Source organism: Parathielavia appendiculata (assembly GCF_033297405.1).
Source record: "Parathielavia appendiculata strain CBS 731.68 unplaced genomic scaffold N657scaffold_15, whole genome shotgun sequence".
Classification (NCBI taxonomy): Eukaryota; Fungi; Ascomycota; class Sordariomycetes; order Sordariales; family Chaetomiaceae; genus Parathielavia; species Parathielavia appendiculata.
This window is the reverse complement of record NW_026944234.1, coordinates 438,795-463,281: the sequence shown is the minus strand read 5'-3', so window position 1 is coordinate 463,281 and position 24,487 is coordinate 438,795. Positions and strand designations below refer to the sequence as shown.

The following is a 24,487-nucleotide window of genomic DNA, read 5'->3' as shown; positions in this document are numbered from 1 at the left end:
TGGCAGCTCTACACAAACGCTGCCCTGCCTATTCTTGGCGTCACGCGTCTCGTCATACCCATCATCGTACACACCACTACGCCTCTGTGGCCCCTCTTCAGCCGCCGGAGATTACCCCAGGCACACGATCACGAGTCAGGTGTCGTTGACAACGACAACTCATCGACCGGGGCGCTACTCGCCCTCCGAGGACATCCATGATGCTTACCATACCATACCGAACACGGCTCTAGCGTTACATCAATCCTTCAGCATCGTCATGGTTCCGAGTCCTTCTACACCGTCCTGCCGCTCCTGTTGAGAGGAGACTCATTGTCGAGCGTGTGGACTGAAGCAGACTGAGGGGAAGAACGTCGATTACGAGCATCCATCACATCCCAGCCGCTTCTCCACAAACGCAGTTGCGTCTATATAATGGGGTGAGTCGCCCCATTGATGATGCTGGTATTCTCTGTTCACCAGGTCATCTGGACGGCCATTCTGTCCCCCATATCCCCCCGTCAGCCTTTTTTCTTCCCTAAGTCCACTCAATTGGCTCTCTAAGTCCCATCGGCCTCAACAACTTCTTCATCATGAAATTCTTCCTTGGCGTTGTGGCGCTCATGCTGGGCGCTATTGCTCCCAGTGTCGTCGCCGCTCCGCCTGCCACGCCTGTCCAGAGAGACCTCCTCGTCCCCCTTGAGGAAAGACAGGACGACACGGCCAGGCGCCAGACCGGCTGCCACACGCCGAGCAACCGGGCGTGCTGGGCTCCAGGCTTCAATATCAATACTGATTACGAAGTCAACTCGCCGAACACTGGCGTCGTTCGGCCTGTAAGCACATGCAGTGTATTCATGATTAGAAAAGATCAGGAGCTGATTGCAGATAGTACACTCTGACTCTTACGGAAATTGACAACTGGACCGGCCCAGACGGCGTTGTCAAGAACAAAGTCATGCTCGTCAACGGTATGTAAAAAATATACCCTCGACATGCTGAGGTTCTTGGGACTGGACTTGACTGACAGGTTTGTCTACAGGCAAAATCATGGGTATGTCACCGGGCCATTTGATGGCCAAGTTGCTTGACCTTCTCACGCTAACCCTCCCAGGCCCGACCATCTTCGCCAACTGGGGTGACACGATCCAGGTCACTGTCATCAACAACCTCATTACCAACGGGTATGCCCCCCTCTCGACTTGAGACTTCAGCGTTAACATGGGACCAGCACCTCCATTCACTGGCACGGCATGCACCAAAAGAACACCAACCTTCACGACGGCGCCAATGGTGTGACAGAGTGCCCCATCCCACCCAAGGGCGGCAGGAAAGTGTACCGGTTCCGGGCCCAGCAGTACGGCACAAGCTGGTACCACTCTCATTTCTCGGCGCAGTATGGCAACGGCGTCGTCGGCACCATCCAGATCAACGGCCCGGCCTCACTTCCCTACGACATCGACCTGGGAGTGTTCCCCCTGATGGACTACTACTACAAGAGCGCCGACGAGCTCGTCCACTTCACCATGAACAACGGCCCACCGTTCAGCGACAACGTCCTCTTCAACGGCACCGCCAAGCACCCGACCACGGGCGCCGGGCAGTACGCCAACGTGACCCTCACCCCAGGCAAGCGCCACCGGTTGCGCATCATCAACACGTCGACAGAGAACCACTTCCAAGTCTCGCTCGTCAATCACACCATGACTGTCATCGCCGCCGACATGGTGCCCGTCAACGCCATGACGGTCGACAGCCTCTTCCTGGGCGTGGGCCAGCGCTACGACGTGACCATCGACGCGAGCCGCACCCCGGGCAACTACTGGTTCAACGTTACCTTTGGCGGTCAAGCCTTTTGCGGCGGCTCGCTCAACCCGCACCCGGCTGCCATCTTCCACTACGCCGGCGCCCCCGGGGGCCTGCCCACCGACCGCGGCACCCCCCCTGTAGACCATCAGTGCCTTGACCTGCCCAACCTGACCCCCGTCGTCACCCGGAATGTGCCCGTCAACGGGTTTGTCAAGAAGCCTAGCAATACCCTCCCGGTGAACCTTGACTTGACCGGCACGCCCCTGTTTGTGTGGAAAGTCAATGGCAGTGCGATTAATGTCAACTGGAACAAGCCCGTGTTGGAGTATGTCATGACGGGAAATACGAGCTATCCTGCCAGTGATAATATTGTCCAGGTTGACGGTGTAGATCAGGTGAGTCTTTCTCATCTTTCCCCATAGGATGATAGAGACCGGGTGAGAAAGCTGACTGAATCCGCAGTGGACGTACTGGCTTGTCGAGAATGATCCCGACGGCGCCTTCAGTCTGCCGCATCCCATGCACTTGCACGTAAGCCGCCCCTTCTTCCCCTTCCCCTATTTGATCCCAACCCATTTCTCCCTATATCCCAATACCATCAACTCCACTCGCATGCCACATAACCTTGACCAACTCCCGTTCCAGGGTCACGATTTCCTCGTCTTAGGCCGCTCCCCCGACGTGCCCCCCGGCTCCCAGCAACGCTTCGTCTTCGACCCAACCGTCGACCTGCCCCGCCTGCGGGGGGCCAACCCGGTACGGCGCGACGTGGCCATGCTTCCCGCCAGGGGCTGGCTGCTGCTGGCCTTCAAAACGGACAACCCGGGCGCCTGGCTGTTCCACTGCCACATCGCCTGGCACGTGTCGGGCGGGCTGAGCGTGGACTTCCTGGAGCGGCCAAACGACCTGCGCCAGCGGATCTCGCCGGCGGACCGGAATGACTTTAATAGGGTTTGTAACGAGTGGCGCGCGTACTGGCCGACGAATCCGTATCCCAAGATTGATTCTGGGCTGAGGCATCGGTTTGTCGAGGAGAGTGAGTGGATGGTGAGGGCTTGAGTCTCGCCAGGGAGGAAGGGAGATGGGGGAGGGCGGTGGTGGTGAGTATACCTCTGGGTTGGTTCAAGTTTGGTTTGAGTGAGGCTATTGTTGACCATTTGTTTCGCGTGGTTGATTTGGTTGTCAGTCAGTAGTTGAGATCGAGGGCATAAGGGGCAACAAGGGGCCTTGGGTTGGTAAGGTAACTACCGGTACCCGGAGAATTTGCCCGGCAATGTCAGACAAAGAATTACATTCATTTCAAGATCGTCTGATCATGCACCTTGAGTAACGGGGTAGAAACCGTGACGAGACTCTGTTTTGGATCAGGCTTCTGGGCAACAAGTCAGGTATTCCGTGAGGACACAAGGCCACATTGTTTTTGTACGCAGCATGTCGGGGGCCCTGTGTAAAGGCGTAAATCCCCTATTAAAACCGAGCTACTCATCTCTCAGATATCCCCTATCCACCTCACACTCCGACTCACTGAGCAAACCGTCCATCAACAACCCATCACCTCCACAAAACTGTGCCAGGAGGTGCTTCTTCCGTATGCAGTATATGGCCTGCAAGCGGTGCCGCAGCCCAACCGATAACGAACGGGCGGACAGGGTAAAGTGCGGTCAGGCATTCAAGTGCCGTAGTGAGAAGAAGCGAGCGGCTGAGGTTCGCTGCGTTCTGGCCGAGCAGTGCAAAGAATGCTGCTCCCTAGAAGAATTGGATCCCGAGGCGCCCGCACAGCAAGAGAAAGACACTGCCAACGCAGGAGAGATTCCCCAAACGGACCAAAGCGAGGGAGACGAGGAGTCCAAGATGCCGATCGCCCGGGCCTTGCTGCTTGTTGTGTGGATGTGGTCTCAGAGAGTGTTAGTGCATGTGTAGCTACCAAACTCTGGCCGTAAATGCCGTAGTTTGCCGAAGACAAACAACTGGAAGTCCCAGATTGCACATTCGATATCTGGAACACCTAAAGAGCATACGCTATTTTCGAACCCTGTAACGTTAGTCACAGATCTCTGTTTCAGAGACTTGACCATTCCCTGACATCAAATGCAATCTATCTGGGATTTGTATATCTTCTTATGCTGAAATAGATGGACAAGTGTTGATTATTGCACGAACTGACTTCTGTCTACATTGCCAAGTTTGATCATGTTTACGGAGCCGTTCTAGTAGACTGCCTCTAAGATCATTGGAGGTAAAGTCCATACGCCCCGCACCGATGAGTAGGTATGTACCTACAGTAATTAAGTGCAAGACTATCTTAGGTACTGTAGCTAACGTAAGCATTGCTGTGCCAAGTACTTATGATATGAACTCAACATCTTATTACAACCCTTTGATGCACAATAGCGCCTAAACACGAAGGCCATTCACGCTTGTTAAAGAGTATCGTATTATATGCCGCCTTGTACCTTGTGTACAGTTCTGAATAGTATTGACGTGTTAGCCGAAGCAGGAATTCAATTCACTTCTCTTGATACTGTTCAACGAGTAGGGCTCTGACCCACCTTTTTTAGTCAGCAGGCTCCACCCACATCTCTCTGCCCACACTGGAGCATCCTGCATCATCACCATATTCACCACCTTTTTGCTCTGCATCCTCTACGAAGGTAGGGGGCTGAAATAACAGCAGTGGGTCCGGTACCGACAGGGGCTGTTGTCAAGTCACTGGATGAAGGACTATTTGGAGAAACTTGAAAAGATGTCATATGATCAACTTCGTGTTGCTGTAAAAGAGGCATGGGAAAAGGTCCCTGAAGACTGGCTCTTGGAATTAGTTCAGAGTATGCCCGACCGCGTTCAGGCAGTTATCGCGGCAAATGAGCTCTGTACTAGATATTGAAGTAACTGAAGTATGAACCGGACTGCCTGGGTTGCATTGTTGAGAGAGGGAAAGGAGGTACAAGCGAGACACCTGTCAGTACCGGACCCACTGCTGTTATTTCAGCCCCCTACCTTCGTATGCATCTCCATGAGCTACCCCACAGTGCACACGGTATGCAACACTTCTGAGAAGCAGTTGCAAACACCGTCTGCTTGACGATGCCATCCGATGGCGTCAAGTAGTATGGATGATCACTGCAGAAAGCGAAGCTCAAGTTTGCAAGTTTTGCGTGTCAAGCAACTGCTGAATATATATTAGCGTAACGGAACCTTGCGGACGGACCCGTGAAGCTATTGGGCAGTCAAGCTTCGACTGCCAGGATTCTACCGGCGGGATCGGAACGGGACAAGCCTTCAGCTAACCGACTCGGGCAAACCAAGACACCCGGCGCAGCTGGACATCCTCGGAGGGAAATTGATCATCACAAGCGACGCCCGTCTGCCTCCTCGACGCGACGCTGCAAGCCCAATGATACCGATCGAAGATTTTCTGGTCGCAAATTGCGGCGGGATGGGTCCCCGACGTGCGTCTGTTATTGGTTGGCGTCAACCATGGCGGGCCTGGACGCCGACGAGGTGCATGATGGGAGGGAGGTTAAGGTTCAAAACCCATGCAGCATGCGGCTAGCTCGCTGCGGAGTGAGCTCCCATTCTCACAACACCAACCGGCCGCTTGCACAGACGTACGAGGAATTGACAAGATGGCTTCTTCCTTTGTCGACTCTCTCATGCGCCTTATCGTCCCCAAGCGGCGCTTGCTACATGCAAGGGGCAGGAGCCGCCTCGACGAAGAACAAGCGACGAACGTGGACTCGTCAGTTTTGGGGTCCTCAACACTGGCACCGAGCCACATCCACACCGTGGGCCATCGCGTGTCTGGCGATGACGCCCTCGTCCTCTTCCGGCTGATGCTGGGCATTACCGCGGACCCCCATCTTGGCTTCAACTCATCCGCCCTCCGCCCGGCCGACAATGTCGGGCTCTACGCCCGCGTCGTGCACTCGGAACAAACAGCAAAGGACAACTACAAGGTCTTCTCGGCAGCCATCAACGCGTGCTTCTTTCTGCAGATCATCGTCGCCGCCGCCCTGACCGCCCTCGGGGCCGCCAACGCCGACAACAAGGCCATCACTGCGTTCGGAGCCGTAAACACGATTATTGCGGGTTTCCTCAGCTACCTCAAGGGCTCCGGCTACCCGGCCCGTTTCAGGCAGAACGCCACCGAGTGGAAAAGGGTGCGCGAGTTCATCGAACACCGCGAGCGCGACTTCTCCCTCGAAGGCTGCACCCTGGACGTCTACGAGGTGGTCGACACCATCCGCGAGATGTACGACAACACCAAGCGGGAGATCCAGCTCAGCACGCCCGAGGCGCACAGCCCCAAGATGAACAACGGCGGCGTGGACACGGCCAAGGCCGAGGCGATAGCTAGCAAGCTCCGGGGCCTGGAAGAGACGTTCAAGAAGCTGAGGGGCCACGCGGGGGCCGTGGACGCAAAGTCGGACGACGTCATGGCCAAGGTGCGGAGCCTGGGCGAAGCCGCCCACGCCAAGGTGTCGGGCGGCATTGACGTCAAGCCACACGCCGACGAAGTGGCGGGTAAGCTGCGGCCGGGCCTGGACGACACGGCGCAGAAGGTGGGCGCTCAGGTTGGGGCCGTGTCGGAGACGGTGGAGGCCAAATCGACGGATCTCCTGGCGAGGCTGCGGAGCCTTGAGGACACGATCGACAAGGTCAAGAGCAGCGTCGAGAAGACGGTGCAGTTCGGGCAGGAGACCGCACACAGTGCGGCCCACGGCGCGGCACAAAACGTAGCGCTCGCCGTCCAAGAAAAGGAGAAGGAGGCTGCGGTGGGAGTACGCAATCTGGGGAAGGCCGTCAGTATGGAGGTTGAGGAACGCAGGCCACGCACACCCCGTGGGGTCTCCGTCACGGTGGTGAATCGGGATGGTAATGTTGAGGCTGAGGCGGCGTTTAAGAAATGATGGGAGATCCAGCCGGTTGGTTAGTGTGGCGGTTCTTGGGAACATAGTCGAGGTCGTTGAGCTCGTTTGTGTTCCGAACACTCCGATCACTTGGTTACAATAACAGCGATACCTGGCGGACGGAGGATTGTTGGGCTGGAATTGCTGGCAGGTACTGTGTTACTTGAGAAATTATCAGTGGGAAAGGCTTTTCTTGTCGTATACGAACAAGCAGGCTGGCGGCTTATATATCAGCGCCCAAGATCCTGCACCTCGCTGCTGCGAGTTCTGTTCATAGCTCCTCAAGCTACATCTTGACAATCAAGCCTGCCCGTACCTGACGGAATAGAGCCTAGAATGTAGCTTAGCCGGAATACAATTATCATTGGATTGTCCGCCTGTTCCGCCGTGACACCCGTCGACGCAATGACCACCTGGGCGCAGAAGGTGCTAGGATGCTGCGATGCCCTCGGATTCAGAGTTGTTGGATTGGCAGGTGGTCAGAGAGGGCAGTTCAGGGGTAACTAATGGCTTGGCACCAGGATTTTCAGGATCAGGAACAGGCGGGTAACTTTTTGGAAGAACGCAGACAGGAACACCATCATCAAATTGAGTGGTTGCCCATCTTTTGGTACCCAATTACAGTACTACGGTGCGGTCAATCCGTGGCTGTTGGCTTTCCAACAACACCTAAGTGTTGGACAGCAACAGTTACAGGCTCGAATGGGCATAGATCAACCAGGTGACACTGCATCAATTAAGGCACAAGATGAAGCTTGAATTGGCTGTTTGAACCGCGTGTCATGTGTGTGTGTTGCTTGAAAGGAACCGAGGGCTTCGGGACCCTCGCCAGACCCTGCTTCTGGGTGGGTGACGAGTCTTCCACGCTTACTGTATTGGGCAACAGTGCCCAGCCCCTGAATCAAAGGAGCCAGTTCAGTTCAACACAGGTCTCTTCGTTTCGCTAGGCCAATGAGGCAATAAGTAAGCGCCGGAGAGCGAAAGAACACGCATACGGCTGAGGATCACTTGTGGTACAAGATGCAAAGGACCTACTTGACCAGAAGGCCATGGGTGGGGAGGGCGCAAGAAATGCAGCTGGATGGTGGTGGTGCAAAGAGGCGCGTACGAAGGTTCGGTGCTGCAGCGTGTGCGGCAAGCCCCGACATAATGCTCACATCTGCCAGGAAGCTGCAGTATAGTCTGACGTAACTGCTTCCGATGTGACTGTAGTTAGTTCTTAATATTGTTGCGCTTTATTTGAGGATAGTTATTAAAGTGCGGGTGAGGGAGTGGGTCATTTCGCTTATATATTATGGGAAGCCTTGTCAAGCACACCACCACCACTATCAAGCACACCGCTATTCCTGATCAGAAATAGCGTTTACGTCACACTGCAGCAGTACAAGCAGAATTTCTTGACAGCTGCCAGGTGGCAACAACGCAACTGAATTCTTCCCCAAAGCCATCTTCACAGCAGTGTTACTGCCACAGCATTAACTTCTGCTTCCAAAAAAAAGTCCTGCTGCCGCCGAGCTTGTCAGGTATGCCTTCAGACCCTGATCCTAATCATTTAGCTGATGAAGCTATTTTTAAGCAGGATGGAAGCAGCCGGATCGTCATCGCAAACGCCAGAGCGGCCTTGCGGCTCGCCGCCGCCCGAGAACACCTACGGCACTTTGGAGGAAGCATAGGCAGCCATCCAAGCCCACGCTTCCACCCACGGCTACAGGATGGTCAAGAACGGCACCAGATCTGGCCGAGCGCGCTTCCGCTGTGCCAAGGGCCGTGAGTACAAACCTCAGGCCAATCCCGAGGCCCACGAATCCAAGCGCCGCAAGACCAGCACGCAGTTTACTAGCTGCAAGTTCCAGCTCGCCGCCCGGCCTCTCCCTGACGGCAGATGGGCTGTGGAGCTTCCTGGCGGCCCAGCGGCATTGCACAACCACGGCTGGAGCGATCCCACTGCCTTTGCTGGCGCCAGAGCTGATGCCCTCGCTCCCTTCGAACAGGAGGTCATCAAGCTCTCAAACGGCGGCTCCCGACCTGCACAGATACTGGCTGCCATCCAAGCCGAACAACGAGGTATTCATGGCCAGGATATCATCAACCTACTCCAACGCCATCGGCAGACTTCCGTTGAGGACCGCATTGAGGACTGTATTGTGGTTGCCATGACCTCGGTCAAGGGCGCCACAGCCAATTCCAAGGTCACAAGTACAAAGCTCGGTCTGCAGCGCTTGCGCCAGGTTGGGAGAGACTCGTACGAAGCCGGCACAGCGGCACCGCGGGCCTCCGGTCGATTCATCGATGGCCTGGATGCCCTGGATCCCGACGTTGAAGATGACCATGATCGGGCACTAGCGGCGGCCGAAGCAGCTGCCCGCGAGGATCAGGAAGATGCTGTTGCTTTGGGGAATCAGCCAGCCGGCGGCAGACACGGCTGATGCTTTGATGAATCGTTAGGATGTTTCAGAACATCAGAAATACAGCAGAATTAAGCTATTTACGATACGTTCGGTTGATGCTGTTAATGCTATTGATGCTGTTGTTGGTTGCTGCTGGCTTTGTGGCGGGCTGCGGCTGGCCTGGCAGCTGTCAAGGAACTCTGCTTGTACTGCTGCAGTGTGACGTACACGCTATTTCTGATCAGGAATAGCGGTGTGCTTGATAGTGGTGGTGGTGTGCTTGCTAAGGCTTCCCTATATTATTATTCCTACACCGTCGTCCCCTAGGGCGTGCCGGACCTTCCAACAACTTACTATACAGGAAAACCGCGCCCTTGTAGGCCGGGTGAAAAACCCATATCTATAGATACAATTTTTTTATACAACCTTCCCACAACGCCAAGGCGGACCTGGCGTTCTGCGCTCACAGCAGTTTGGTTGCGGAGACTACGGGGACACAGGGCGGGATAGGGAGGGATTATGCTGCCTGGGGCAATAGGCCCGCTGGGAGGGTAGTCCCATAGTGGCGAGGAAGTATCGCTTACTCTTCGTTTGCGATTATGGCTCTGCTAAATTTATATGTAAGTTATCAGTCCAGGTTAGATTGCAGAGTCTTCTACGTACCTCTCATGGGAACACGGACAGGCTAGGTTAATGTCCGGGGCATTCAAGTGACCAAAGTTGCCGAAACTCTGCGCAAGACTGTCGGAATACAAATTCCCTCGGTCTCTATTGTAGTCAACCAGCCCAAGCATCCCGTCAATGGAACCATGCGGATCACCCGCTGAAACAGAAATGCACATGAGGTATATATACAGATCCAGATCCAAAAACATGACATTGTCCAAATCAGTCATCACAACACATCATCTTCCAAAGGAGACATCGTTTCACTTTACATTGCCCACTGCACACCAGACCTTAAGGAGACCTCTGCCCCCTGCCTGGCGTCCCAGGACTCGAAACAGCCGAGACATTTCCCCCTCCATGCCCTCCATACCCACCACCGGCGCTCGCATGCCGACGATGCTGATGCGGCTGAAACCTCCCTCCGCCGCCAGCACTGCCCGGGGTCAGCGTGACCGCACTAAGCGGACTAACCAGCTCCTCCATTCCCGCTTCCTCCCCAGCCATTCTCATCAACGGCGTACTCGGCGGAGGCGGCAGCACGACCCGCATATTAGCAGGCACCTTACTGCCGTAATGCACAACCCCGCTGGCCGTTCTCACACCCGTTGGCGTAATAGTAGTCGAGGGCAAGGGACCGATGGTATCACGGTTGGCGTCTCTGTCCTTAATCATACTATCCCTCCACCCCTCGCGTTCTAGCTCGGTGTTTTTGATTTCACTCCTCTCGGCCGGCACCCGTCCGAGTCCACCAGGCACATTGCTCATACTCGACGTCATAGCAAGCGTCATCTCGGTGCTAGCATTCGTACCGCTGCTTGCACTACTGCCCTCGGTCATGCTATCTGGTTCGGCAAGGTAAATGCCGATCCCTTGCGGAGAGGCCTGTCGCATGACTGGGAGCGGAGCGGACAGGGGCGCGGGCGGGATGGAGTTGTCAAAAGGCTCGGCTTCTTCAACGATGGGCTCGAAGGCCGGGAGACTGGGGAGTTGAGGCGGGGCGCTGGGGACGGTCAGGTTCGGGCTGGCGTTGCTTGAGACGGTGCGCGTGCTGAAGGTGGACGAGATGCCGGGGCTGACGCTGCCGACGATCTTTGGGGAGAGTGGGGACATGTCGGCAACCATGGCTGAGGCAATGCCGATGGCGACGGGCGTGGTCGGGGTGGGTGGTGGTTGGAAATTAGTCCGTTGTCGAGTGGCGGCAATGTTCATGCGGTTATTGTCGTTGTTTGTGGGCGGAGAGGTAGTCCGAGCGACAGTGCTGGCAAATCGGCGCAGACGGCTGCCAAAGGAGGGCGCCGGGACTGATACGTTCATGCTTGGTTTCCTCTTATGGGCAGGTTTCGAATTGCCGCCGCTCTTTTCACCGATGTTCTCTTTGTCTTTGTCTCTGGGTTTCTGTACCTCCTTGCTCGTCTTGTTGAGCTTGGAAGCGATGAGCTCAAACTGTTTTAGCATTGTTGGGTTGTCAACGATCTCCTCCATAGTAACTTGAAAATTGGTATCAGCTCCGGGCACGTTGACCTGGCGCAGCTCCTGGTTGAGCTGCTGCATCATCTGAGAGGCGGGGATCAAGCTGCCCCAAAGATCGAAGAAGGCCGCATTGTGGATCTGCGACTCCGGCACTCCCAGCGCACTGGGATTCAGAATCGACGTCCAAGTGTCCGAGATGATCGTCTGGACAGCCTTGACGTGGTCCTTGCTCAGCGTGCCTATGACGCCGCTGTCAGCGCCGATCAAGTTGTCCGCCGAAGTCTTCGCCGGCACTGGGATCTTCTTGATCATGCCGCGGTACTGATAGCCACACGGGATGATAGGCTGCGTGAGGTTGACACCGATGAGCAGGCTGATGGTCGAGCAGAGCATGCGAAGCGCATGTTCGGCAAACTTCTCGGTAACCCGGTCCGCACAGAACGTGATGGAGATTTCAATGCGGTTTGCCTGGCGTACAAGAGACCGAACCAAAAGATCGGGCACATCCTGCGCACTTGACTCGGTGATGGTGAACTTGCATGCTGCAGCGCCGAGGTGGAACGACTTGGTCTCGGAGGGGTTGACGGCGGTGTCTTCGTCCTGATGCTGCACTAGCGTGCTGAAGCGAGTCCAGTATGGCCACGGCGTGCACTTTTCGATGATCGCCAGCGTTCCCAGGTTCTCAAATGCAATTCCGGACATGCGCTGCGCATGGATGTACTGGAGGAGATTCAGTGGAGTGAGCGGCGTATCCGGGAACTGCACGCGGACCGGAGTAGCGTTGACTGTAGGGCCCATGACGCCAGCAACGGAATGGCCGCCGGGAAGTCTGACATGTCGACCGTCAATAAGTTCGCCAAAGACGACATCTGAAGAGGCCGAGAGATTCGCAAGCACCATCGCCCATGCGGCCTTGAGAATCGTCTCAAATGAGATCCCGAGGCTAGAGAGTGATGCAAGCGAGATGGCAGGGTTCCGGATTGTCTGGACGTTGGTGGACACGTGGTAGGGCTGTGTGTGGGTGACGACCTGGGTCATGACGGCGCCTTCCAGCAATGCACGCCAATACTCCTCTGCCCCGTGAGAGTTGGCCACCTGTGCGGCGCGCACAAAGTCGCAGAAGGATGGTCGACGAGGAGGCTTCTGAGAGCCATCGTACAGCCTCTTGAGGTCTTTGACCAACAGTGCCACCGACAGATCGTCGTACTGCGCCTTGGATAGCCTCAAGACTAGAACCGACTGCTTGCCGCCATCGAGGAACATGAACTTGGTGACCGGGATTTCGAACTTGATGGGCCCCGTTTGATCCTTCCTGATCACCTTGTCCAGCATGGTAGAAAGGCGCCATGTCGGGCAATGATGCCGCCGAAACTCGACTTTGCTAGTCTTGATAACGGCCTGGTACAGTCGGCGGTTGTAGGGGACAAAAGCGGTGCGGAGAATAGGATGTAAAGTAGCCAGAGTTTTGCAGGCTTCCTCCAACTTCCTCGAATCTACGGCCCCGGAAAAATTGAAGACCAAGTAGTTGACGTTGGGACGACCGCTAAGCATGCCCGTCTCGACGTACCGAATTTGGGCCGAGGTTGCCTCGGCGGCGTCACCAATCATGCTGCCGTCTACTCCAATTCTTGGGGCAATCACCTTCTCGATGAAGACATGCTTGATCGCATTGGGATGCATGTGTATTGGCGACGGCGATGCCGTGGGGGGGGCCGGAGAGGACGAGTCTTGCGTAACTTGTGGCGAGTCAACAGTGACGACCGCCTTGCTGAGCTCTGTTAGTGTCGCATTTCGAAGGATATGAGCGATGGACACGGATATATCCTGTTTCCTGCACGCCGCAACCATGTGTGCAGCCACAATGTCATCGCCGCCAAGGCTGAAGAAGCTGTCAAGTGCCGAGATCTTGGCTTCCTCGATCCCTAATACCCTCGCCCAGATGGCCCTCATCTTCTCCTCACTCTGCGTTAGGGGTAATGGTTTGAGATGCTGCAAATTGGCTCCTTTTGGCAGCGCAGCAAGGCCCAGAAGATCCTCCTTGCTTAAGCCAGCAATCATCTTTTGCAGCCGGCGTCGGTTGACTTTTAGGGAGGGAGTGACGGGCAGGTGTTTGACTGGTATGAAGACCGACGGGATCATGGAGGGAGGGAACTTGTTCCTGAGGCCGACCTCAACCAGTTGCTTCGCCATGGCGAGTTGCTGCTTGGTTGCCGAACTCAGCGACGCAAGACTCTCCCCGCTTTCGAAACGGTCGCCGAGTTCAATGAAGGCTGCCAAGAGAGTGTCGTTCTTGGCGTGGCCCCTGAATATGGCATTCTCGACAACAACATCAACGCCTTTCCCAAGGCAGCGGCGCAGATATTGCTCAATCTCGGTGACGTTGACGGCCTTGCCGTCGAGGTCGACTGCATCTCGCTTGCTTGAAATGAACTCCATCAACCCCCCTTGAGTGTACCTCGCCCGATGTCCCGTCTTCAAGTGACGGGCTCCACCTCCTGCGCCAGGCCCGAGGGGCGACAATGGGGTCAGACTGGACTCCCTGTTGGGATACGAGAACCCCAGCGTCGGACCCTCGACCACCAATTCGCCAACTGCCCCAACTGGGACACGCTTCTTATGGTCCTCGGGGTTGACAATCAATAGACTGCCAGCAAACGGCCGGCCAATGCTCCTCAAATGGTGAGGACCCAGTGCCTCAACGAAGGCAATGCCCAGCGGGCAGATATCCGGGGAGCCATAGGCCAGCATGACGTTGACCTTCCCGTGCCAAATGCTGTATGTGTCGTCGTCGAGCCCTCGGGTCCGAAAGCACACAATCTTCAGGGTGGGAACAAGAATGGGGTCCACTTTCCTGGACAACAGCGGTGTCATATACGACCAGTTGACTTGCATCCTGTTAACCGCAGCGCTAAAGTCCTGCAGCCTCTCCGTGGCAGATGGTATACAAACACAGCCGCCGTGGGCGAGAGTGGTGAAGATCTCGGTGATGCAGATATCCACGTTGAACGACGACAGCTGCATGACACGGCTAAGGGGGGATATTTTTGCTGCGGTTCCTTGTCCCAGGAGAGCGGTTGACAGAGCTGCGTGACTGAAGGTAACACCCCTCGTGTCACTCGACGATGTCGGCACGAAGAGAACACAAGCGGGATCGGTGGGCGCAGCCATCGAGGTGAACGGTCCTTGGCCTTGCGGGAGGACATTCATCAGCTCGTCCGTCACGATGACAACTCGGTCAAAGAGGTTGGTGAGAACAGGGGCAGCAAGTTCGGAAGATACGGCGACCCTTGAGTTGAGGCGCTCGAAGATGGGCTGGATCATGCCGAGCTCCAGGGAATCGATGGGAACAAACGCGGCGCCGGACCTGGAATGTCAGCCTCTTGAGATCACCGTCACATGCTCAACAACCTACTTCAGCACAGCAAGCATAGCAACAGGCGCCAGCTTGCACTTGTCCATCACGACCGGCACAACAGAATGGGGCCCAACACCGGCGTCCACAAGATGATGCGCTAGCTTGGTGGCCTCCTCTTCCAGTTGGAGATATGTGAGAAAGCCATCCCAAGAGCAGATAGCCTGAGACGACGGCTGTATGGTGGCCTGGCGCGCGATGAGGTCGTGGACAACGGACTGCGCTTGCTCTTCAACGTGCGGTGGCGATTCAGCCTCCCACGCGAGTATCTGAGCGTAATCTCGGTCGCTGAAAAGGTCAACCAGGCCGACGGTGGTGTTGGGGAACGAAAGGATAGCGCGGATAGCTCCACTGAATGTGTTGGCCAGGTTGATGGCCTGTTCTGGGGACATTAGCCGTTGGCCGATATCCACGGTCAACTTCCCCGCCGAGAAGCGCGCATTGACCACAACATCTACATCAAAGGTCTGTTGGAGGGAAATTGGTTTAAGCTCGAAGTTTGTCCGCGTAGTAAACTTGCTGTTGAGGCCTGCTGGCTCTTCCGTGAAGGTAAGGCAGGAGTTGAACAGGCGCTCCCCGCCCTTCATGCCCATCCTGTGCTGAAGCTCGGCCAAAGTGAAGTGTTGGTGCGGTAGACTGGCGGTGAGTAGGCCTTCAACCATCTGCAGTGCCGTGTTCAATGGGCTGAATGCTGTAAGATCATAACTGCAGGCGACAGTGTTTGAGAAAGCGCCCACGGCATGTCTCATCCCGGGTATCGAGTCGTCCCGGCCTACGGTCTGGAATCCGAAACACACCCGGCTGGAGCCGGTGAAGCACCGCAGAACCAGGCCCCAGGCGAGCCGGAGGACAGCATCAACCGCTGTCGTTTGGGTTCGGGCGAAGCCGGACAATTGGTACGAGGTGATGTCTAATTCGACAAATGTATTGACAAACCGCAGTTCGTCCGGCAGAACGGTGAGGCGGGGAAACAGACATGGGGTCAGGTCAGTGAGCGTCTCTCGCCAGTACGCAAGGCTGCTCTCTTGCCGAACGGTCTTGAGGAAGTGCAGGTAATGCGGGTAAGAGAAGTGTTCCGCCTCAGTGATCGCTCGCTCCGTGGCATAGGCTCGCCGTAAATCGTGGAGAAGGAGGTGGATGCTCAGGGACTGCCATTGGTCAGTTGCCTGTAAGCGTTTGAAAATGTGAGGAAGGACTTACATCGCAAAGGGCCGTGCTAATGTCTAGCTTCACAAGAGTCCTTGTAGGCGCCTTGCAGACTGTGAGCCTGTGGAGTGGTTTGCCTTCGGTTGGCCGCAGGTTTGGCAGATTGCTGAGCTCGTAGACAGGGTCTTCTGCGGGCGCCGTGTCGATGAACAGCATGTCAGGAGAGATCCGGCGGATGATGACCATGTCCCAGAGGCCCGTCTCGCTGATGCTCTCGGTGAAGACGGTTCGGAGCGCCGGATGCCTCATGGTAACCTGCTGCCAAGCTGTGCATATACGCGAGGTGTCGATGGGATCCCCATTCGGCGACGCAAATTCGTAGATGGCATGCAAATAGCACGTGTCTGGGCGCTGCGCCTGGCTGAGCAAGATGCTCTGCTGGACCGCGGTGACCGGATAGATGGTCTCAACGTCGCGGACGCTGGCGAGTTTAAGCATAGTGACGCGCTCCTTGTTGAACTTGTCGAGCCCCTGGTAGGTCACGTCTAGGTACGGGACATCTGCAATGGTCAGCTCCTGCGGGTGGTACTGTAACCTGCCGACAGCCTCAACAAGGAGATGCTCGTAGTTATGCACCCATTGCGTAATGCGCGTCCGGTCCTTGGAGGAGCGGTGGTAGAGGAATTTGATCTTGGCGCTTCCTTGGTCAACCATGGCGCTGACTTCGAACAAGGCGATGCGGCCAACGTTGGCCCCTATATCTGACGTTCTCGACGCCAAAGTCCGGCCAGGAATCGCAAGCTGCTCCATCACCCCATTGTCGCGCTCCAGGTGCTGCAAGGAGCCGGCATGGCTGAATATGATCTCGAAAGGCCAATCCTTTGCTACCAAGTCCTCCTTGTCGTAATGGTAAAATCGTGAGGCGAAGTATTGCGCGCCGCGTGTAGGTATTTGTCGCCGCTGATCCTTGAGATGACGAAGCACCTTGATGAAATCGTCCGTGGTCTCGATCTTCAGGCTGACGGGACAGAGTGATGTGAACCAGCCCACAGTCTCGGAGATGTCGATGTCAGGATTTGAGGGGTCTCTCCCGTGCTCTTGGTTCCAAATCACGGGCACTGGCCTGTCATGGAAGGTCTGAGCGAAGGAGAGCATTAGAGCAGCGAGGTAGATCTCGACGGAGTCGGTCTTGAAAACTTGGTTGCAAGAAGTCTGGAGGATCGTGGTAAGCTCTTGACTAAGCGAGAAGCCAACCTCGACCGCATCACCATACGTGTTTGGCGTGTCTTGGAGACCCCAATAAGCAAAGTCCCCTGACTCAGGGGTAAAGGGGAGGAGGGCCATAGGATCCGGAGTCAGGGCATCCGCCTTCTGAAGGTCGACCCATTTGTGGAAGGGCATCGATCTCTGCGACAACAGGCTCCCATTCGCCAACAGTTCGTCGAGGTCATGGATGATGGTGCGCCATGAGGAAAGGTCGACGACAAGGTGGTGTGCTGCCAGGTAGACAAGTTGCTGCCCGTCGTCGGTGGTGAGGTAGTCGACAGCGAAGACCGGCCCGGTCTCGACATTGATCGATATCTGTGTCCTTTCGATTATGTCCTCCAGTTCCCGCTCCGATCGGATTGCGCTGTGGCACAATGTGTAGGAGCCGGCAACCTCGGGTAGCACTCTTTGCACCCATCCATTCAAGCCCCGACCGAAGCGTGACCTGAGCATGGGATGGTGACCCACGACCGCTTCAATGGCAGCAGAAATATCCTCCAGGGAGAATGGCTTTGTGAGACGCAAGAGCAAACTCTGATTGAAGCGATAGCTTCCGTCGAGGGCAGGTCTCCGCCTCAGGTCGCCGCCCATGGCCGTCTGGAAATAGAGGTGCTGCATTGGGGAGAGATCGAAGCAGTCGGATGTCTCCTCGTCCCACTTGTGGGCCAGACCTCCGCGAGATGCCGCGATAGCGGCCAGTTCCGAGAGCGTCATGGAACCCAGAGCCTCTGAAGGGTTGATGTAGATGGACTCGTGCTTGCACCGGGCGGCCAGTTCCATAGCCGTCATCTCGTCGCCGCCCAGCTGAGAGAACGAGAAATTGACCCCGATTTGGCCCTGGGGCACTTCCAAGACTTTGCTCACTAGCCTTTGTAACGACTTTTCCATGCCAGACGTCGGTGGCTGGAGTGCCTCTTGGTGCTCTAGGCTCATCGCCTGGTGGTAAACATCTTCGTTCATGTTCTGGGCCCACGTTCGTAGCCGCCGTACATCAACATCGCCGGCATCGGTAAGCGGCATGGCATCGAGCACAATCCACACGTCCGGCATAGCGTCGGAGGGGAGTGCAGTCTCGGCTACCTTCTTGAGATGGGCGACCTGGGTCCCTGCGAAAAGGGCGTGCGACTGCGGTATGAGGTTGATAGCGGTCGGGCTCTCTCGAGTCGTCTGACCGCTCGACAGCGTGAAAAGCGCGACGAGTTTCCCATCGAGCAGGCCCGCCTTTGGACGGATTGTTGCTATCCTCCCAACCTCCGAGTGCATTCCGAGCGCCTGCTCAATATCAGTCCTCTGTCCCCTGTGTGTTGGAAGGTGTCCGTCCTCCGGCTCGGGCATTATCGACAGGCGGTTCGCTCGGTGTACCTCTAAGGGGGCGCTCATGACAGGCTCGACGGCGTCGGATTTCGAAGTTCGCGTTTGCGGGGCGCAGGGGGTGATGCATGTTTGCAACTCGGCGAGCGTCGAGCACCGTAGAATATCGTCGACCTTTACATCCATGCCAACAGCTCTGCAAGCCCTCCAGAGCGCCGTTGCACTCAGCTCGTTCCCTCCCAGGTCCCTGAACGACTCATTTGCCTGTATCTTATCGACGGGAATGCCAAGAGCCTGGGAGACCAGGATCAACAGGCGCGCCTCGGCGGTTTCGTCCTCGAAAAGCAGCCAGGATGTCGCACCGTCGATCTTTGGGGTGGAGGCAGAGGCCATGGCGACAGCCGGCGCCGGACCGGGTATGATATGAAAAGAAGAACCAACAGCGAAATGCAGACGCCTAGGTACTGGGTATCTCAAACAAAGGAGAACGAAGCTGGGGGAGCTCAAACACCGGGCCGCATGGCGCAGCTGAAGCAGCGTTGGCAGGTTTGCGCCCGGGAGCACATGGGCGTGTCCCAGGTCCGAAACGTCGGGACGAGGCGCTGGAGCACGATGGGTTGGCGGGCTGTGAAGGAAAGCGGCGTCAAAAAGTAGAGTGCGAACTGTGCGATGAGGAGTGGTCGAACAAGCATCCGTACCGGTATCCGCACCGTTGGCCGGAAAGTCGGCGGCAGGTAGGGCAGATGCGCGTTTCTCATGGCTCGACTCTTGTCCGCGCCGCTGCGATGACCTTGGCGACGATACCAAAAAGCTTCGGCGCAGCCCAAGAGAGGAGCCTTGTGTGACCCCGGCTGCGTGAGCGTCAGCGAGCCAATCAATGCGTGGCTACACTCAAGAGGCTCAGCCCCCGGCCCGCAGCTCATCCCGGCCCATGATTGTCCCGATCATGGCTGGGCAGCCAAAGTACCTAGTATGCGTAGAGGGAAGTGCAGAGAGTGCAGGGCTGATCAAGGTTACCTGTAGGTGAATCAAGCACGAAGGAGATGATACATACAATAAACTGAAGCTTACGCATAATGATGGGGAACATGAGACGAACAGCCAGGCCAGGAACTGGCAGGCCCACAATGTCAAGGTGCTGGTCCAGTAGCAGGCACCTAATTGGATGTTGGTAGCGGGCTTCTGAAATCTCAATGAGGCGACAAGCTTCACGCGGCTGAGATCTCGGAATGGAGACGCTATGCCACCCCTTGCAGTCAGAGATCGAGCTTCACAGAAGTGCGGGCCAGCCCGCACTTACTCCATCATTCCCGCCCGGAATCTAGATGGTCGTCGTGGCTGAGTTGGGCAGTGCCGAGAGCTTTAAAAAGAAAAGTTGAGCGTGCTTAGGTTAGCGCCCCCGGCTAGCGCCAGTTCGGAGCCTCCTGTCCAATCGTCCCCACGGCGTATCCACTATATACCCCGCGATGCCCCGCAATTGACGAAGTACTGCAGTTCTCAACCAACTCCTCACTCAGGCTCGATGATCGGTGCAAAATGATAGCGGGCATTCTCTGACTTGAAGCAACTCTCGCGCTGACTATCATCCTTGAGCACCCGTTCTATCTTTACAATGCAAGCCAGAAAGATCTCAAGCCAGTAGCCAAAAAGAAGAGGAGCACCCACCACAATCCCGGCCAGGAAGTCCCTGCTTGGCAACACAGCCCAGACCATCAGCTGAATGACAGCTCAACAGGTTGCCCGAATGCTTACTGATATTCCTCCGGTTGAAGTTACACGCTGCCGCTTTGTCAACGATTATGGCACCTTAGATTGCCTACAAATCTGATATTGAAATGCAGCACTTACGAGTAGCCCTAGGCATCGCTGCCGAGTGCCTACATTGCCTGAGTTGCATAGAATTCCCGAGCGACAATCGCCGCTCGAAGAAATTCGAGCGCTAACATTCCATGGCCACCCAGCCAATTCGCCTCGTGACTTCCTGTACTTACGCCTGTGATGTCAGTTCACGTCTGAGAAGGGTAACAACAAAGACCAGATCCTGCCCACAACGCGGTTGTCCCTGGCCCGCTTGGCGTCGGTCCACTTTTCCTTCCCAAAGAACTCAATTCTTTTTCATCAGGTCCGTCTTCGATTGTAGAGTGATACCTTACTGCTCGGCCGGTGATGGCATGGCTCGTGGAATTCGAGTGGTAAACAACGTGAACACTGCCAAATGCCAATTGTTCGTTATCTACAAGACTCGATTCGAATCCCTCAAACACGTGCTGGATGGCGCGCCACGTGCGCAGGGCGCGGACAATTTGTGGACAACCGAACAGCCTCTCGTGGTCGGGTTCACATCCTCATGCAGGCGATCATCCGTAAAAGCATTCGGTATCTATACATACCTTACTTCAAGCCCTCGCCCTGCGCAGGGAACGTGATTGGCAGTCTTCTTCTCGTTGCTGTCTTCACGGCACTCTGACTTGGCTGCAGTTGCAAGTTGAAGGAGCTGCAACGGTCAGATGCAACTCCAGCCGAATCGGTGCTTCGTTGCTCAAGCTCTGTCGCACCAGACTGCTCAGAGCCGAGTAACTACAAGAGGACCTGAAAGCAGCTATCTCGACGCAGTATCCGAATCGCGAGGAATGTGAAGGATGGCCGAAATGAGGAGGTCACTGTTCGTGGCACAACACACACTACTCGACTCATCTGCTCACGTCATCATGCAGAATTTGGATGCTCACGGCGCTCAGGCTCTCTGGTGTTGCCATCGGTCTGCCTTCTTCCAGGTCGGGCCTTGGTTCGCAAACGCGCTCCCCAGAGTCACATAAGTTCGGCCCGCTTAGGTTCCGTCCCGATGGGACATTCCACATCTCCATCTTTGAAGACCTTCACTTCGGAGAGAGTGAGTCTCACTCCTCGCGCCACTCGCTGACAACTCTGGTCTAACTTGAACTGCGAGATGCTTGGGATGACTGGGGGTCGCAACAAGACATATACTCGCTCAAGGTTATGGAAACAGTCCTCGATGCCGAGCCAACCACTGACTTTGTTATCCTCAACGGAGACCTCATCACTGGAGACAACGCGTTTTGCGAGAACAGCACCGACTATGTCGACCAACTCGTACGCCCCATGCTTCAGCGCGGACTGACCTGGGCGTCAGTGTACGGCAACCACGACAGCGACTTTAACCTCTCAACCACGGATATCTTGGCGCGAGAAATACAATGGCCAAACGCCCGCACTGCAAATATGGTACTGGAACCAGACACTGGTGTGTCAAACTACTACCTCCCTGTCTACGCAAGAGGCTGCAACCCTGCCTGCAAGAGCTGCCAGCCGGCACTGCTCCTCTGGTTCTTCGACAGCCGCGGCGGCTTTAAGTACCAGCATAGAGACCCGACGACCGGCAACCTTGTCCCTCTCCCAAACTGGGTCGACTCCCGAGTAGTGGACTGGTTCAAGCAGACCAACGACGACCTCATCCGCAGCGCCGGTGGCAAGGTCATCCCCTCGCTTGCCTTCGTGCACATCCCGACCAACGCGTCCCGCGCGCTGCAAGACATGGGAATTGACAAGCATCGCCAGCCGGGCATCAACGACGACAAGCCCCTGAGCCAGCAGGCCCAGGGGTGGTGCCCCGACGGGCGCAACGATGGGACGTGCGGGTACGGGGGGCAGGACGAGCCCTTTATGCGGGCGATTACGTCCACCCCCGGGCTGATGGCGTTGTTCTCAGGACACGATCACGGCGACACATGGTGTTACAAGTGGGAGGGGTTGTTGCCGGGCATGACCGTGGAGGGAAATGGGGTCAACCTGTGTTTTGGTCAGCACTCGGGGTATGGTGGGTATGGCAGCTGGATTCGTGGTGCCAGGCAGGTCGTTGTGTCGTTGGAGAAGCTGGAGAACCGGATCATTGATACCTACATCCGGCTCGAGTCGGGGAGGGTGGTCGGGGCCGCCACGCTCAACAGCACGTATGGACAGGACCGGTATCCGGCGACGCCTAACGACAAGACCCATCTCCCGTAGGAAGACGACTAGGGTGGATAACATGCTACTTTCCTGACTCAGCGGCAGTGCCGGATCGGACTCAGAAAGCCGTTGCCCAGGCGTTTTGTCGTAATTACGCAAGGTTTGATCCACAGGCGATCGTGCAAAAATCTTTCTCTGGTTGCTGTGTTGCGACAGCGTCAGACATATGCAGCGTGAGATGGCGTCGTCTGTAGGCAGAACGCGACATATTCGAAATACAGTCACACGTCACTAGAGCGCTGCAACACAGTGAATTCGAGAAGATCAACATACTAAAGTACCCAGCGCAAAGAGCGACTGCATTGTGATTAGAAGAACACCATCCCGAGCAAACATCACGTCTCTGCGAGTCATCTACTCTCAACCTTGCATCCTCGTCGCCCGACACAAGCACGGAGTCTATGACGGCCTGTTACCCCCAACATCGTTCCCTTCCCGCACCTGGTGCAACCTAGGACGACGGGGTGGCATCCACCAACGTAACCAAGAAGGCACTCGGCCCGGTCTGCTCTTGCTTGAGCTGCTTGGGCCAGTTGTCGTCCTGCACAATGTGCATCTGGCCGTCCTTCTCATCCCTGCCCGGCGGTGTCAGCCACACAGGCGTCTTCTCGAGAGCTAAAGAAGCCGGAAAAAAGACCTACCACTGAAAGTAAACAGATCCCACAGCTACATACCCCCCATCAGCCTCATTCCTCACATACACCGCCGTGGTCACCGGCAGCCCCCCCTCGGGCATGAGTCCGACAAGGCGGTACTCGTTGCCCTCTGCCGCCGCCGCCGCGTCTTTGGAGAACAGCTTGACGGCGCCGACGTCAGCGGCGTCGACCTTGAGCGTGTACTGGAGCGGCTTGCCGCCCGTCGCGTCCTGGAAGGCAAAAGCGATGGCCCGCGTGTTGGCCGGCACGACCTTGAAGCGGGTGAGGCCTTGGATGGAGGTGATATCGGGCTGCTGGCCCTCCCTGGAGTTGATGTTGTTAATAGAAATCTGGGTGGATGTTGGTGCTACCCCTGGCGGAGACCTTGAACAATCGACAGGACGCGCCTGATGATGATATAGGGCCTAGGGGTGAGCGACGCGCATGGAAGACATACCACTCCTTGTAGATGCCTGACCCGTCATAGTGCTGCCAGGCAATGACCTTGGCGTTGACGCCCACCTCAACCGACTGAAACTTGTCGTTGAGCTCGCCGGGGAGTGTAATCTCGTCACCGACCTTGTAGGCGTTGGGGGTGCCGGAGAAGTCGGTCTTCGTGTAGAAGATGGCGGCTTGAGGTTCAGGGTGCGGGGCCATAGTGTGAGAATTGTGTTGTTGTCGAGAGAGCTTGGTGGGAGACTGAGGTCAGAAGTGATGTCGAAGGATGAGAGTTCCCCTTGAAGAGAGAGCTGATGGGAGGATACTGACTTAGGAGGAGATGGCCGAGGTTGATGCCCCTATTTATGGACGAGTCAGCTATCGTGTGCACCTCTCACCGCTTCAAGCGCGTAGTTGCCTCGTTCATATGCCCTATTGATTTTGGCCAGAACCTAACCATCGCCTTTGCCGTTTCGCCACGTCCGTTGAGGAACATCGTGTGATGTTGATTACGACTCTGTGCCCCTTTATGCGGGCGTGCACCACCGTTGCGAAATTAACTCGATCACGGAAGCTCGCGAAGTGTTGCGCATTAGAGTATGGTAAGGCCGAGAAGAACTCTTTCCGTTCCAATCACCTGGGCCACGAGATCATGGCGATGTAGCACTAACTGGAGGGACTCCGGGTCGGAATACGTACATGGGTCGCGAGTCTCGCACTTGTGGAAACCCCAAGTCCACGAAACTGTCCATTCCAACCAGTTGGTTGTGATATCGGTGACCTTCGACCATCTCATCTAGCGTGCCATGTCACGGTCCACATTGGCAAGAACTGGGGGTGGTGGCAACCGCGGTTGAGTGTATCTGTACTGTAGCACGAGTCCAGCGAAATACGGGCATGGATTTGAGCAACCGATCAATGTCGTACCTAATAGCCTTCTGAATATATTATTATTCCTACACCGCTGTGCCCTAGGGCGTGCCGGACCTTCAACAACTTACTATACAGGAAAACCGCGCCCTCGTGGGC

General features: G+C 56.1%; 8 protein-coding genes across 8 annotated transcripts; 5 read left to right on the top strand and 3 right to left on the bottom strand.

Moving 5' to 3' along the window:
* Positions 1-572: 572 nt before the first annotated feature.
* N657DRAFT_701548 (multicopper oxidase) lies at positions 573-2,847 on the top strand (the record flags this gene model as incomplete). The annotated part of the gene is made up of 6 exons (XM_062797357.1): positions 573-815; positions 872-950; positions 1,094-1,163; positions 1,211-2,183; positions 2,251-2,319; positions 2,434-2,847. 6 exons carry the CDS (start codon positions 573-575, stop codon positions 2,845-2,847), a joined length of 1,848 nt encoding a protein of 615 aa, XP_062644510.1.
* A 2,403-nt stretch (positions 2,848-5,250) lies between these two features.
* On the top strand, positions 5,251-7,036 carry N657DRAFT_648919 (uncharacterized protein). Its single transcript, XM_062793616.1, has one exon. It carries the CDS (start codon positions 5,415-5,417, stop codon positions 6,696-6,698), a length of 1,284 nt encoding a protein of 427 aa, XP_062644509.1. The 5' UTR covers positions 5,251-5,414; the 3' UTR covers positions 6,699-7,036.
* A 1,132-nt stretch (positions 7,037-8,168) lies between these two features.
* On the top strand, positions 8,169-9,190 carry N657DRAFT_674127 (uncharacterized protein). Its single transcript, XM_062795726.1, has 2 exons — positions 8,169-8,221; positions 8,275-9,190. The coding sequence occupies exon 2, from the start codon at positions 8,411-8,413 to the stop codon at positions 9,122-9,124; it is 714 nt and encodes a 237-aa protein (XP_062644508.1). The 5' UTR covers positions 8,169-8,221; positions 8,275-8,410; the 3' UTR covers positions 9,125-9,190.
* An 855-nt stretch (positions 9,191-10,045) lies between these two features.
* Positions 10,046-18,752, bottom strand: N657DRAFT_579495 (uncharacterized protein; the record flags this gene model as incomplete). The annotated part of the gene is made up of 3 exons (XM_062789394.1): positions 10,046-14,588; positions 14,637-15,784; positions 15,837-18,752. The coding sequence occupies 3 exons, from the start codon at positions 18,750-18,752 to the stop codon at positions 10,046-10,048; spliced, it is 8,607 nt and encodes a 2,868-aa protein (XP_062644507.1).
* Positions 18,753-19,867: 1,115 nt separating this feature from the next.
* N657DRAFT_648917 (uncharacterized protein) lies at positions 19,868-20,392 on the bottom strand (the record flags this gene model as incomplete). Its single annotated transcript, XM_062793615.1, has 1 exon — positions 19,868-20,392. Exon 1 carries the CDS (start codon positions 20,070-20,072, stop codon positions 19,869-19,871), a length of 204 nt encoding a protein of 67 aa, XP_062644506.1. The 5' UTR covers positions 20,073-20,392.
* On the top strand, positions 20,191-20,892 carry N657DRAFT_153929 (uncharacterized protein). The gene has a single exon (XM_062785980.1). The coding sequence runs from the start codon at positions 20,309-20,311 to the stop codon at positions 20,783-20,785; it is 477 nt and encodes a 158-aa protein (XP_062644505.1). The 5' UTR covers positions 20,191-20,308; the 3' UTR covers positions 20,786-20,892.
* A 188-nt stretch (positions 20,893-21,080) lies between these two features.
* On the top strand, positions 21,081-22,382 carry N657DRAFT_579399 (Metallo-dependent phosphatase; the record flags this gene model as incomplete). The annotated part of the gene is made up of 2 exons (XM_062789383.1): positions 21,081-21,249; positions 21,307-22,382. 2 exons carry the CDS (start codon positions 21,081-21,083, stop codon positions 22,380-22,382), a joined length of 1,245 nt encoding a protein of 414 aa, XP_062644504.1.
* Positions 22,383-22,836: 454 nt separating this feature from the next.
* On the bottom strand, positions 22,837-23,677 carry N657DRAFT_658366 (uncharacterized protein; the record flags this gene model as incomplete). Its single annotated transcript, XM_062794889.1, has 3 exons — positions 22,837-22,960; positions 23,027-23,344; positions 23,478-23,677. 3 exons carry the CDS (start codon positions 23,675-23,677, stop codon positions 22,837-22,839), a joined length of 642 nt encoding a protein of 213 aa, XP_062644503.1.
* Between the last annotated feature and the right edge of the window lie 810 nt (positions 23,678-24,487).